Below are 15661 nucleotides of genomic sequence, written 5' to 3'. Positions count from 1 at the left end.
CTTGCGCCAGAGCACTTAACCGATAGACCACTGAGCCGGCATTCAACGGTGTTAATGTCTAACCTCAACCTGGATCAAAGCATATATAAGCTAGATGCTGCATTTCTTACGACTAATTGAAAACATATTCAGAATGAAAACAACACTATCATACAAACGTTTTTTCAAAGGTAATTATTATTAATTACATAGTAGACTACAAGTCAAATGATCCAATGTATATTCATATGTAACTATATATATATATATTTTTTTTTATCTTTCAAAATTCGACCTATATGACTTTTTAAATTGGTTGTTCCATTATTCCGCGAAGTGAGCGAACCTTTCGAGCAATTGACATATCAACAAAACGATCACCGATACTAACTACCATACCACCAATAATCGATGGATCGATCTACATTATTGATAAAATAAACGCACAGAGAAACAAACAAAAAACAGAAAGTTTGTGTTAGTAAACAAGTTATACATATAATAAACATCTATTTATTATAACTTTAATTCATAGATATATAGGTTATGTTTATCTTCCCACTGATGTTTAGGATTGGCATTGATCAGTCTCTTTTATTGGCATATGTCTATCCCGTGTGGATTCCCTCGATATTGCCAGTAGTAAGTCACGAGCACTATAAGCAGAGATGGATGGTGGCTAGCAGTGGAATCAGAGAAGCGCGTTTCGTTTTATTTGGGACGTGTTAGCTGGATGTATTTGCATCCCACTGTTGATGTTTACTCCGGGACTCTGACGTCATCGCGTTATCCACTTATCTACTGAGTCAAGATCAATTACAGTCCTAAACATCTATGGGAAGATTAAAACAACCAATACAAAAATGAATTAAACGTCATCCCATTGCACAAGCTAGTGGTTATCTGGATTGAGTAGCTAAATGGATGATGCGATGGCGTTTGAAACCAACAGTTATCAGTTCAAGTCCTGGAGTGGAGATCAACTCTGAGACGAAGGTACAGCCGACGAACGAGTTCAAAACAGGACGAAACAAGTATTCTGAATCCCACTGCTAGTCACCACCCATCTCTGCTTAAAATCTATTTATTATGCTTAGAATATAATTTATGAAATACCATGCTAAACGAAGCTTAGCAAAATTATTGAATTTTATAGTTTACATCGCAAAATGATCATAGTTAGGCAATCGTATAAAAAAAGAACCAATGGGTCGGTCAGTCAGTCACAACGTAGAACTTCGTACGTACGTACATCAGTTAGAGTTGCCATACCACAACAGCACAGAGATGCAGTTGTCGATTCAAATCCCATAGTGGTAGAAGTAGTAAGAGTATAAGCAGTAATCCGAAAGATTAGGGTTTGAGGATGTTATTGAAGGAGTATAATCCGGTGAAATAAATTTGGAAGGAGAAAAAAGATAGGGACGTGAAGAATACAGGAGTCCGCATCAACAGTATTCACCCAAGATCTTAACAAAAACTGAATTCAGGATCCTCAAGCTTCGTGATGAACGCACACAGTACACAGATTACATAGTTTAGCTTGCTGAAAACGCTGACATAAAGTAGTCTCTTGAAAGTCTAGAGTAACAATGAATACGCGTTTAGAATGCAGTTTTCTCCTTTTAAATCCAAAACGTTGCTTCACAACTAGTCTTTGTCACTGCCTAGGTTGATTGTACAGAATGAAGCGGCTAAGTGTGTCGATCAGTTCATGTATGTTGAAAGACTCGCCAGCGCTGGTAGCTGACTACATCTTGGGACAGATTTAAAAACCTAACTTGGCTTTTGTTAAATGACATTACTGGAAGAGTGGGTGAGATTTACATCTATCAAAAAAGAGATAAGTATACTATACAGCAGTCAGCTTTGCGTTATTCTATGATTATAAAACACTTGTATGCCAAAAGTATTTGATTATAGGTATTTTCAGAGCATTGTTTAAGTATTTTGATACCACTGAATGAGTGATGCCTAGATTCCTGGGCAAATTATATGATAACGATGTGAGTCTTCATCGACTGAAACATGTTACGCAAGTCCAGCAACCGTAAACTTGGTACTCAATGCTGGCTAAAGTAGAAATAAGTTGGAAGAAAACTTATGGCAATCACACAACAATGAGACCTCAGTTCATATTGTCATTTTGAGTTTTCTGAACTATGTTGATAGATGTAACAATAACTGGTTGATTATTTGCTTAGATGAAACGGCTCAGATTAGGTCACACAGATGTATATGGATTCATTCTTCATCTATCCTGTAAAGTCTTGAACTGAAATTCTATTTATTTTTATTTCTCAAAACCAGCTCATTTTTTCGAATCATATTCTCCGATGTTTAGTCTTTCTTACTATAATTAATACTACTATTATTATTTCGGCTCCTTTGTTATTCATTTTGCTGTGTTGTGTAGTCAGTCAGTCAGCTACAACGTAGGACCAGGCATATTTATGCATCGGTCCAAGTTGCCATACCTTGTTAGCACAACAAGATGAACACCGGATTCATAGAAGTAGTTAATTTAGTGGTGGTAATATATAAAAGATAAGTTGTATATAATGATGTAGTATAGGAAGGAAGAAAGTTATGAAGCAATTTTAATCTCAAGGTTTAAGGGAACATAAAGAGTGTATACACCTACGCCATTGTGATCGATTCTGAGTCATGTCACCTAGATTCTCCAACCATTAGTTACGATAGTCACGCGGATCCCAGCCAAGTAGTCTGCATCTGCCAACATGGCTCAGATTAGAAGTTAGTGACTTCAAGCACTGATGCCACGTTTTGGTTTGGCCGCCCCTAACTCTTTTCCAACCATCCCCTACGCTAGTCAGCATAGCGCATAGTATAACTTCGACTAACTTATATTAATTATGATCAACTGAAGACTATACATTCAACAAATGATAATATAAACACTTACCTCTAAAGTTAACTGTAATTTTTCGCCAGGTTTTAAAAATCCATTAAGGGCATTCCGTAATTCATTTTCTAATGTTTTATCTAGAGGTTTTGCAGTTCGTACAGTACAGTTAACTTCACCTCGATAGGCAGTCATAATTTGTTCAAATTTGTCAATAACTGAATTAATTTTAGACAAACGACCGTTTTCAGCAAGTATAACTGGTTAAAAATAGGAGAATAAGCAAACCACATCATGAATTAAAACAAAGGACGGTAAATCCTTTAGTCATTTAAAAATACCCATCAATAACATACTATAAACTGCAGTACATTATTAAGCACTGAATAGTGATCAATATCATGTTTGCTCAGTCTTTAAAACTGATCGGATTCTATCAGCAAAGCTACAATTTTGTCACTGGTCTAAGTGACTAGACATTTCCTGTGGGATGCCTTGATCTTAGGTGATAATCAATAGTAAACCCCAGACCTAGGTTTCGCTCTGGTTGGGACTCGTTAACAAGACCTACTTGGAATATTGAAGGAACTGGTACTACCTGTAAACATAATCACTGTAAAAGTATTCCCCTTGTAGTCCTTAACGGCTTTCCCAACATTTTTTTAAAACGAACCACACTTCGAAAGGGGATGACGTGAATGATTTTTTTCTGATAATAATAATAACCAAGATACATCGAAATTATCCCGTAAAGTGTCCCAAACTGCGACGGTATCTTCAAGGTTACAGATTGCTTTCTCTTTTTATGAAATTTCTTTATACGGTTTCGTATTTAGGACATCTTTCAAGAAGGTTTAAATTAATTGCTTTTACGTAGTGGTGATAGGTGTGTTGTTTTTCTAAAACAAGAGGATCAGTGATTCATATGTTTAAATAGAGTTCGTTGATTCAAGGAGATTATTTAAATGAGTGCCCCCAAATGCCCTGGTACGGCTGAGAGTGCGGAGAGTCCGGTCTCCTTCTCGAAATGCTTTCATATGGCCACGCCTATACAGCCTCTGTCAGGGAAGTCCTACTCACTGTCTTCTCGTGGCATCACTGTTGTTTACGAAATCGAGAGGACAAAAAGCGAATGTCCGACGCTTTAACCGGATTGGTGGATGTGGAGGATCCACCTAGGGGAGTTGGAAAACCGTGATTCCAAACCAATAGTGTACATGGGCTCCAGTATCCCGAGGGAACAAGCAGCGTATGAATCAATCGTTGATCACCGGCTACCATGGAACTGCATCTCTTCACGATGCCCCACTGCCTTGTGGGTCAGATTTCTAGGTCATGAAAATACATAAACAGATATTGCCTAATTGTTTTACGTACTATATACTTTTAGGTGTGAAGGCTTGAAGGGTCTTTGTGAAGAAAACTAAGTGTTATCACAATTATCCTTATAAAATCAAATTGTTTTAATGTAAAATAAGAAAAATGAAATTACCAAATAGATTTTTCGTAGCTTCATTCACTTTTAATTTGTCTAATGCTTGACCAATTCCATTAATTTTAGTTGCTCTTTGTAAACTTGGATCAAGACAAAATTCATGTAATTTCACATCTTTTTTAAGTGTATTCTTAATTAATTGAATATCTTTTTCGATTTTATCTAATGCTTTTTGTTTTGTAGCAGCTGAATATAAAGCAGAAGCATAACGTCCTTCTAGACCGAACACTTGAACAGGAGGCTAATAGGGATTGTGTTAAGAGAAATTATTAGGACAAAAAAAAGAACAGAAGAAGCATGTAGTTGATTGAATAAACAAAGAAAATCTGATTTATATATCATTATCAGTAAGGGTTTAATTTATTCCATTGCTGATATATTCAGGACTGAATTCTGATCAATCTAAAGTATGTCTTTTGTAAGTTATTTGAAATAGATTGGATTATGGTTAGCAATGGGATCCATAACACGCGTTTTATTTTACTTAGGACTCGTCAGTTGGATAGACATTTTCGTGCTAGTGTCGATGTTTACAATTGGACTCAAACTCAGTACTTTTTACTTCAAACGTTCAACGAGTTATCCCATTGAGCTACTAAGTCCAGGTAGTCACAAACTTATTTAACGAGTATGTTTATATCATTTTTAGCAGGAGTTGGAATTATTCTGACGATATTCAGCACTGAATTTTGATCGGTCTTAACTAAATATTGTGAAAAATACAATTAAATGATCACCAAATAGTGACCTACGTCATATATATCAAGTCCCTTTTTAGTGCTGATCGAATTCTATAGACCAAGTTACAATCTGGGCCACTGGTCTAAGTGACTTAACATCATGTGTACTATGTGATGTGTGGGCGGGAACGACAATGATTGGTTGTTTGCTAAGTCAGACTTGTAGATAGTCTGACAGGAGTTAGATAAGTTATATATTCTCCTATCCTTATTATTATTATTGTAATTGTTGACGGATTGTTGTTGGATTGCGTCGGCTTGTTGTCGGTTTCTGTTGTGGAAATATATTTACGTTCTAGTCAGGCTAATCACATGTTCTTGATCTGGGTTGTGATGAAATCCTGCAGAATAGACACTGAGAGGGGATCTAGTGTAGATGTTCGTTTAAGACAAAGTAACGTCCCATTCGTGTATACAAGAAAACCGACCGTTATAACATTGACGACGGTGGTTAAAACAGATCTACGCCTACATATTCAGTTAAAATGGATTTTGTAACAATAAAATGGATGATCTAAAATCTTTATTGCAACAACAGAGTGCTCTTATCTAACTACTGGTCAAGAATATGTCAGTATCCCCAAGAACTCAGATATCTAATTCTACTATGACTTCGGATTCTATTGTGAATTCAATAAATGAATTTAGATTTAATCCAGAAAGTGGAATTACTTTAGAGGCGTGGTTTGAGCGCCATAGGGATGTTCATTAATGATTGTAAGGAGTGGGACGAAGGTTCGAAACTAAGATTATTACTACGAAAGCTTGGTGTTTCTGAACATGAAAAGTTCTGTAATTTTACTCTTCCATAGAAGCCGACCGACATAGCGTTCAGAAAAACAGTAGAATGCCTAACACGTATATTTGGTGAAAGATCATCAATTTTTCACATTAGATAATAAAAAAGTCAGAAAATGAGCCTATATAAGCTCAATATTGTACACCATATGCAATAAAATTATCGGAGATAGACTTTCTAGAAAAAATGTCCTACTATTCCCTTTGATTTTTGGACAGAAATATTATCACTTTTCTAAACACAGATTAGTTGATTTCCGTAGGAAAAACTAATTAAAATGTCCACCATCGTATTACAAACGTGAAGATCGACGGATGATTGCTGAAACTTTTCCGAAATAAATAAAACTTATTTCTAAACGAACTTTGAAAGTGTCTTTCTCATTGTTTTAATGTGAAAATGGTTGTGAATCGACTATTTCGATTTTGTTCAAAATATGTCGCGAATGTGACTACGTATATACGTAAATCCATCCCAATTAAGACATAATAAATCGTTATACAAATAAAAACTTTTCTTTAAAAAAACCAAACATAATATGCTTTAAACGTACCTGTATAAGTGCCAACACCGGAGTAGAAGTACTTAGCCGTCGAACCTAGAATTTATACCAGTGTAAACGTTTTTCATTATTATGTACATATATGTTTAACGTTTAACTAAAAAAAGACCAGTAACGCATATCACTTAAGAAAGAAGAGTAGACTAGATAGCAAACAAAAGTAGACAGTTATGCAAATAAATTACAAGGGCGTGATCGGAATGCAAACATTTAAGTATGTGACATTAAGAAGCAAGAAATTAAAAAGACGGGACTTAACTGGATTAAATACCATGCAGCCTAGTATATTCACTAATGAATATATTGTCTTCACACAGTTAAAAATGAAATCGGAAAATTGAATAATTTTTTAATTCAATAAAAAAGTCAGGTATCTAAATAAATATATGACAACTGAAAATGTTGGTTACTCAGTGGTTTACGGTTACGAAAATACCTTCCAAATCTTTTATGGGTTTAGGGAGAAGTTACTCTTCTAATCATCTGAACTGAGATAAGTGAATAAGTAGGTACTCAAAGCCCCCAAATGCCCTGATGCGGCTGGGAGTGAGGAGGGCCCGCCCTCTCTTGAAATGCTCCCACATGGCCACGCCCATACAGCCTCTGTCAGGGAAGTTCTACACACTGTCTTCCCGTGGCATCACTGTTGTTTATGAAATTGAGAAGGCGAAAAGCGAATGTCCGACGCTTTAACCGGGTTTGGTGGACACGGCAAGTCCACCTAGGTGATTTGGAAAACTCTGATTCCAAACCAATGGTTTGCATGGGCTCCAGGATCCTGAGGGAACAAATGGCGTATGAATCAATCGTAGGTCACTGGCTACCATGGGACTGCATCTACTTACGTTGCTCCACTGACTTGTGGATCAGACCTTTAGGTCAAAGATCCCGGGCGTGGCCCCCTAAGAAAACCACCTGCTTCGGGTTGGGCACTTGGGTAGCATCACAGCCCTCACACAAATCAAATGAGATTTGTGCGGCGCATATATATCTGGTGCTTCCTTGTACCAATATTTATGTTTTTAAATAAAATAAATAAATAAATGGAACCTGATGAAATGCACCCTAGGTTACTAAATGAATCAGGAAATTTTGTCGCGAATCCCTTAAGCTTATGTTCTAGCCCAGGTGTAACCCAAAGTATATTTCCAAAAGACTAGGAGAATGCCATGGTAAGTTTGGCCTTCAAAACAGGTACGAGACACAAACCTAAAGACCATTAACCCGAAAACCTAACCAGAGTGGTTGTTAACGCTTTAGAAAACACTATTTGGAAGTTGTTCAGACATCTAGATGAAAACTGGATTCTTTTCTGTTGAGCAGAATGGCTTTAGAACAGGTTATTCCTGTCTCACTAACTTATTAGTAGCCCGTAAAAGTTGTTGTGCGCTTAATTATCACAGTTTACCCATAGATGTAGTCTACATCGACTTCAGCAAAGCTTCTGACAAAGTTCCTCACGATCGATTATTGTATAAGTTAAGTAAAATTGCGGGCTTTGAGGTAAATTATTGATGTGGATAAAGGACTTCCTAGTTGGGCACCAACGAAGTGCATGGATGAACTCAAATTTGTCTAGCTGGGAAACTGTGCTTAGCAGTGTGCCCCAGGGTACAATTTTGGGGCCAGTGTTGTTCCACTTTAATGTAAGTGGCTTTCCTAGTTTCCTATCATCATCCTTTTTGTTACATGCTGACGATGTCAAGGTATGGAGAGGGATAAAAAGTAAAAGTGATGGTTTAGAGCTTCAAAATGACCTAGAGAAATTGTCTGAATGGTCTCAAACCTGGCAGTTGCGGAAAAATACTTCCAGATGTATTATGCTGCATATTGGTCACTAAGGTACAGATACATACACGGTGAATAACATTGAGCTGTTTGTTGTCCGGACAAACAATGACTTAGGGGTCATTGATAGCCAAGGCTTAAAAACTACTGTACGCTGCCGTGCGATAGTCGCCAAAAGTTTTAAAACCCCACGATCAATAAGTCGAGCCTTTAGGTATGTCGATGCTAAAATCTTTTTGACTTTGTATGCAGCATTCATGTTACTTAAACTCGAGTACTGCATACAAACAGTTAGCCCCTTCCTAAAACGAGACATTGAGCTGTAGTTAAAGGTTCAAAGAACTGCAACTAAGCTGATTCCTGGGATAACGAAGCTCCTGTATGATGTTCGACTGGCCAAACTCAAATTATTTCTATTGTCATATAGAAGAACCAGAGGCGACTTGATCGCAGTTTTTAAACCACCTAGTGATGAATTCGCATCTGACATCCCCTCATTTTTCTTGTCTTCCAAAACAAACAATTTACGAGGATACTTTAATTAATTCGCAAGCCCAGAATAAATCACCTGTCAGCTATCGACTTTCCCATAGAATCGTCAACGAATAGAATTCATTACTTCAACACATGATTGAAGCTCCATCTGTCGTCGCTTTCAAAAGAAAGCTGGATCAACTGAGAAATCACTATTGCCAGGGCTAACACATGCTACCCAGCCTCCAGTACTTTCCACAATGAATCTGGGCGACTAATCAAAGTTAAGCTCGCCCGTGCTAAATATTAGCGCAAATTTAAAACGCTGTCACAAATAGCTTGTTGCTAAGGTTCATAGCTTTTATTATATTCCGAATTTGGAAGAATTGGATGATTTTCTTGTGGAACAAACTTCTAAGAGCAGTATCTTATGGTTAGGTTTATTAGGTTAGGAGCTAGAATCTATGAGTACTACGGTCAACAGTTAAGATAGTTTCGAATCGCAGTACGGTGATTTCCAACATAAATGATCGATTGTCAGCCCTCATAAGTTACAACTCAATCCCATGATTTCATTTTCCAAATTTTCGAGATTCCTCACAAACGTCGGTTTTGTTGGCTCCTTTTATTGGCTGACACGAAAGTTACCCTTGAAATCGCTTTAGTTCGTTGGCATATTGTAGTTTTACCGGCAAATACATTGAAATGATGACATGTATTAATGATGGACCTTGTATACTACTAATAACTAGTTGTTTTCATAACAACCGATATATTTCGACAACCAAATGTAGTATTGTCTGAAAAATCAGGAAGTATGGAAGTATACTACCAATTCATTGTAACAATGATCTAATAAGCAGCTACGAATATCAAATAAAAAAGGAATGATGTTAACTGATTACTTTTCACATGATGAACAATAAATGTCACGCAAAGTAAAAAGAATCAGTGAGAACATATGAGTCCGAGAAATGACAAAGATATATGACTAAAAGCTCAAGACAAACTTACGAGAACGCCAAACATCCCAGGAACCTTATCCAACCTCTATTACGCGACAAACCAATAAGGTCAATGATTTCAATTTTCAATACCCTTATAACAATCAGCTGTAAACTAACTGATAAGTTCGTTCTCGTATGGATAGGATATGTTTTTAGTATTAATTTTGTGTGAAGAATCTAGTATTTTCATTATTTCGTGTTCATTTCTGTGGTTGAATGCTGCTTATAGGATCATAAATTTTACAGGAGACCATGTCCTATGACAGATATAGGTCATCCTTTACACATAGACGAAATTGATCTCTCTGGTAATTTTCTCTGCGTCGCAAGAACTTTTTTTTATTGCTCTATCCGTTATCAATGTGTAGTGTACCTGAAGATCGTCCACGAAGCCACTCCGGAGGCTCGAGTGGAAACTTTAGAAAGAAACTCATTAGGTACTGGATCTTTACTTTTCAGGATATGGATGGCTCTTGATCAACCTTCTTACAACCAGAACAACGTTTGTGTCCTCCCTAGAATACCTAGTGATTTTCGGTTGCTCAACAAACCTCTTGAGGAATACCTATAAACGAAAGAGTAAACGGTAAAATCAGTTGTGGACATGCTTTCCACTCCAAGTCAAGAAATGGAGTTTCATACCGGTTGAAATGGTTCAACCAACTTTCACAGGATGATAATGTAGTTATTAAGACTAAATACGGCATTTCCTACTAATTTACCAGCATTTCTTCTTTTTCCGATTGTTTTCTGCTTCATATGTCCTCACTTGAAAAAAATAAGTGATTCACAGCTCTTGCTCCATTCACAACATACCCGAATCCCTCGTAAGTCGATAACTAGGAATTCTCCGAATTTGTGTATTCACTCGCTTGATATCTGCCTCATCAGGATTATATCTAGGGGACTATATAGACTTCTGCCAGAGTGTTGAAAGCAATTTCCTACAGGTGCAGCTCTAAGCTATTCTCTAGGCTGTCGAGCTTAAAAACTTGGTTTCGCCAAAGTCACAACAAGTAAGCTATTTAGCTTGATAAACTTTACCTGTTTCTAAAACGTAAGTTAACACTGTTAGTATGCAAAATAAACAGTACAGTCTATCTAATAGAGAAGAGGAGAAACATAAATAACATACCGAACAGTAACTAGAGGATGAGAAAAATGAGCCGACAAGGCGAATATTGCTTTACAATGAACGTAAAATTGCAACTGGTGAATAAACAAGACATAGTCATACATGGTCAAAGAAAGTTAATGTAGTAGTGAGTGTTTCACTTTATCATTGATGGGTTCGTTTTTTAATAATAATAATAATATATATGGAGCGCCTGGTTCGAACTATGACCTTGGGGAAGCGCGTTCGTCGAGCTTGTTCCAGATGTCAGAAGTTACATAGCTTCACCTTCAGAGCAAGATTCTGAAGAGAAGAGATAAAAAAAGAAAAAGAAACCGAGGAGCAGCAAGGCATATGGATATGAACGATAAGCAATGCCTAACATTTATTAGTGGAACAAACGGAGGTATGATAAATTATTGGATCAAATTGATAATAGCTCATGTTGTTATCGATCACACTTTGCACAATGTTAAGTCAAACGTCAAAGAATCCATTCAACACAACGAATAGATATATCTGAGGGTGTCATTAACATCTACAGCTATTACTATTTGGCCAGTGAACACCCTGGAATTCGGTGTCATTTGGAGGTTGTTGGGATGTTCTCTTACACTGCACAGATTCCTTCCTGTATCGCTGATGGTAGCAACATTTTTGGCTAGTTGCTTCCATGTACGTGGTTACTATTCTTAGAAGTTCAGTGATAGCTAGGATTGTATGACTAGATGCTGGCACCTGTGAGGTGGGGAACCCTGAAGAAGCATCATTTCTCTGACACTGATGGGACAGTGTATCACTGCTTATACCATTAGATGTTGATGATCCTTGGATAACGGTAAGGCTATAGCCATTTCGATGCATTAGTAAGGACAATGGAATAACAATGAACCATGTCCATTTATCATCTTCGAGGCTCAATGAACACCAGCTTAGAAGATTCACACTGGCTGTTGAATATCTGACGAAAAAAAATATGCAACGGTATTACTGAAAAGTAAGATCATAATGATTAGGCAGTAACATCGTGACCAGTCAACCACTTGTAATTAGCATGAATACTGAAACTGAAACTGATACTAGACAATAAACCCACACACCAACAAATTATGTTATGCCGACCAGGTTGTCTAAAATAACGGGCTTTAAAGGGGAAACTCAACATTTTTCAAACATTGTATGGTAGCCACTGACGACAACTTTTTGGCTTATATGACATGATTAATCGGGGTACAGTGACAGTAGAACAATACTGAAACCCCAATTAAATTATCTATCAAGCTGAATATACTTTCCCTGAAAATATTTACTTCTGAACTTTGAATGATCTTTGAAAATTAGTGGTCTATATATGCCAATACAGGAAGTCTATCGATACGGCATGACCCCACTAATCAGAGGGAATGATAAACGCGATTATTCTATCTGTCTATTAAAGCGACTATCCTTTCAATAGGATTTCATTTGTCTTCCAGGGGCTCTTACTAAAAAGAGGGCTCTAACGCCGAGGTAGGTTCGGTCAGGGTAGGCATGTGAAATTATGGTTTATTATTATTATTGGAGTTATTACTATGGATAGATAAGTCATTTAAATCATCAATAATAGCTTGGCCATAAGTAGTCAACTGAAGTAAATTTCTTCTAAACGTAGTTTGAAACTTTCAGGGTGTTCAACTGTCGCTTGTAACAAATGACCACTATGCTATACTTCAGTAACAGTCCCGGAGATTAGTGAATAATTTGCACGTTTTGTCGTGTTATTTCTCCCTCAGTATGGTAAATCGATGGTGATGGTGACATTTTATCGATATTGAAAACATCAGATCCATCCCTTACTATTGATGATGATGAAAACTGTGCCTCACGATCACATCGTTGCGGTGAATATCAATCATTTGATGAACGGTCCTCAAACCGTTGACAGATTGGTAACCAGTGAGTCTTAAAATTATACGACGTTTTACACTGTAAAGCCGGACTGCTGCTGCTTCCTGGTGGTAACTTCAAGGAACCAGGATGATTGCCTGAGCTCGGAATAAATTCACTCGGTAAACAACTACACAACTCTTCATCACCGTCAAATAATTTTTCTATCTGGAAAGGAACTTTATTAAACCGAGACCGAAAAGAATGAGGTGAGTTATTAGATGGACATGATTTACTAGCAGCACTTCCACTATCTACTAATCCCAACGACATGTCAGTTGAACGTGTTTTATCAAAAGAAGCTTGAGAATTGACTGGACTGGACGCTGCTGCCACCTCACGAGCAACCACAAGGTAGGAAGCTACTTCGGCGATTAGACATTGACCGCGAGTTAGTCGATGTGACATACACAACGCTACACCAGAAACGAGATGATCCAGTACTGCATGAATAAATGCAGAAGTGATATCTTACTGAGAGGTGACAACAGAATCATGTGCATCACCACCACGTCGGGCTCACCAATGTGAAATTATGGTTCACTTCGTTATTTGTACCATTGTATTGATAGACGTAATCCTAAGATCGCGGATTAGTCATAATGTGACTACCTAATCTGCAAGATCTTACGTGGAATTCACATCACTGTCTACACTAACTCGTCCTATCATAAAAACCACCAGTATGATGTAACCTACTTCTGGAGAACACAGTTAGGTTGGAGATCTAACAATATATTTAATATGAATGAAAGAGATAAGTTACACAAAAACGACCACACCTGAATAACTGAGCCACGACATTCGACTGAATTAACTGATTCTTCCCGACTTCTTTGCAAGCCTTTTCTCTCCATGTTAAGTGTTTAATATCTATCTTCCCAGTCATTTCATTTGTGGGGGTTAGGACCAGTACTACTACGTATCTCAAATGATAGAGGATGGTCAGGATGGAACAGAGGCAATGGAAAACTACGTCGATACAGTTATCTTTCAGCAGCCTCTTCTAGACTGTGGAATAGACCCGAACACAAATTCACGAAATCGGCTTCACATGTCTGGAAGTTGAATGTTTTAACTAATAAACCACCAGTTTACACATTCGTATACTTGACTCAATCCACACTTCAAGTTAAAATGGTAGGGATAAAATCAGATTGCTGAAATCTGACTCGATAGATTGGAACTGGAACCTGCTACTTAGTGACTAAAAGTTGAATGTATTAACCACAAACTTACTGTTTAGTTAAACAACCAGACTGTTCCATTTATTTTAGCCATACATTCGTAGACTCCTTGCTAATGAACACAATCCAAACTTAAGTTCAACTAGTGTCTCGTGACCGTTACTGCTACCTTGATATGGTGGTCGAGCTTGTCCATCATAATGAACCAATCGAGCTATATTGGCTGGAACAATCGCTCCTCAAGGTCCTGTCATGGTAGGCAAGTCGGATGAAGAACGATAAGACTAAAAGCAGCAAACTCAAGGTTCGAAGGTAACGTCGTACTACTAACTGTACAGAAGTGTGACGGCAGTAAGATGTTTCCGTCAGACAAAAGGCATAATAGCGATGCTGCCTTTCCATAGGAAAGGCTGGAGTCAGAAAAGGTCAACCCTAAAAACACACACCTCGTCTTATCCCACGAACCTCCGTGTCTGGCCGTAAGGTCCCAACAAGTACGGAGCTAACACGAAAACTACTCACAAAAAGGTCGTGTGTGACCGACCTCAAGCAGCTGTCCTTTGGGCACTGCGTTCACACTCTCAGGTCACTAAGACTACTTATGACCCAATTTCCCTTCCAGGTACCTCCAGAAGAACTACTTCTGTGGTGTGGGCAACCGGAAAGTGATAACCGCCATCACACATCTAACAGCACTGAAGATCACTATATTTGTAATCATTTTCCCTCTTCTGTTCATATCATTTCTCCAACCTCGACTTTCATCACTAAACTTCCTTCTTCGTCTTCCTTCTCAAGTGTCACCATGGCCAACGATTCTAGTGCACAAAACACTCTCCCAAGTCTACTGAAACCTCGCTCCAAACTACACATGAGATCCTTCAACGTACGCACTCTATGTCAAATCGGCCAGCAGGCCTACTTGGCTAAAACCCTAGAATCTCGTACCATTGATGTATACTGTGTCTCCGAAACACCCATGCAAGATCCTAATGTTGTCATTCATTTGACTTCACCTCGCCAAGACGGAGAACTGACGAGATACACCCTCGGTTTATCTGGCGACCCGATGGCTAGTTCTCGTGGACTGGCGGTTTTAGACATAGCACTTAGTACGAGGGCAGAGCAAGCACTATTAGAATGGATCCTTGTTAACAGTCGCCTATGTGCTGTTCAACCAAGTAGCTCCGTAAGAACTTGGGAGGATATGGACATATGTTGTTGCCTTTTCGTCGTTTCTGCCTACGCTCCCACTGACTGCAAACCGGATGAAGTGAAAGTTGACTTTTACAAAAAACTTCTTCAAAGAAGCTAAACGCTCAGACATAGTACTCGTAACAGGTGACTTTAATGCCCAAGTAGGTAGCTTGAACCAAACAGAAAGACTCTGATCACGTTTTAATACGAGCACGTATTTGCTTGAGCCTCACTGGACGCAGAAAAAACACATTAAGAAGACCTAGTAGAGTTGAACTCAGTGACAAGAAAACCAAAAATGGATTCCAGGAACAACTGAGATCATATTTAGATGGTTCTGTAAACGAGGCTGACCCAGATGCTGCTTGGAAAGATATACGAACAGCTTTGGAAGCAGCAGTAACATATATTTGTGATTTGAACCACAGGGTCACGGAAAATCAATGGATTTCTTCTAAGTCTATTTCACTGATGGATTCTCGTAAACTCATCCCGTCAGGCTCTGAACACGAAAAAAGGGTAAACAA

General features: G+C 38.0%; 2 protein-coding genes across 2 annotated transcripts; both read right to left on the bottom strand.

The window, feature by feature from the left end:
* Positions 1 to 146: 146 nt before the first annotated feature.
* On the bottom strand, positions 147 to 9763 carry Smp_039000 (ATP synthase delta chain, putative). The gene is made up of 5 exons (XM_018791072.1): positions 9718 to 9763; positions 6433 to 6477; positions 4338 to 4581; positions 2906 to 3105; positions 147 to 400 (listed from the first exon to the last, which is right to left on the bottom strand). The coding sequence occupies exons 1-5, from the start codon at positions 9730 to 9732 to the stop codon at positions 287 to 289; spliced, it is 618 nt and encodes a 205-aa protein (XP_018645721.1). The 5' UTR covers positions 9733 to 9763; the 3' UTR covers positions 147 to 286.
* Positions 9764 to 12711: 2948 nt separating this feature from the next.
* Positions 12712 to 13158, bottom strand: Smp_039010 (hypothetical protein; the record flags this gene model as incomplete). Its single annotated transcript, XM_018791071.1, has 1 exon — positions 12712 to 13158. The coding sequence occupies one exon, from the start codon at positions 13156 to 13158 to the stop codon at positions 12712 to 12714; it is 447 nt and encodes a 148-aa protein (XP_018645720.1).
* Between the last annotated feature and the right edge of the window lie 2503 nt (positions 13159 to 15661).

This window comes from Schistosoma mansoni (genome assembly GCF_000237925.1).
Source record: "Schistosoma mansoni, WGS project CABG00000000 data, chromosome 5 unplaced supercontig 0198, strain Puerto Rico, whole genome shotgun sequence".
NCBI lineage: Eukaryota > Metazoa > Platyhelminthes > Trematoda > Strigeidida > Schistosomatidae > Schistosoma > Schistosoma mansoni.
Note: the sequence above shows the minus strand (reverse complement) of the source record. Positions and strands in the feature narration are given on the sequence as shown.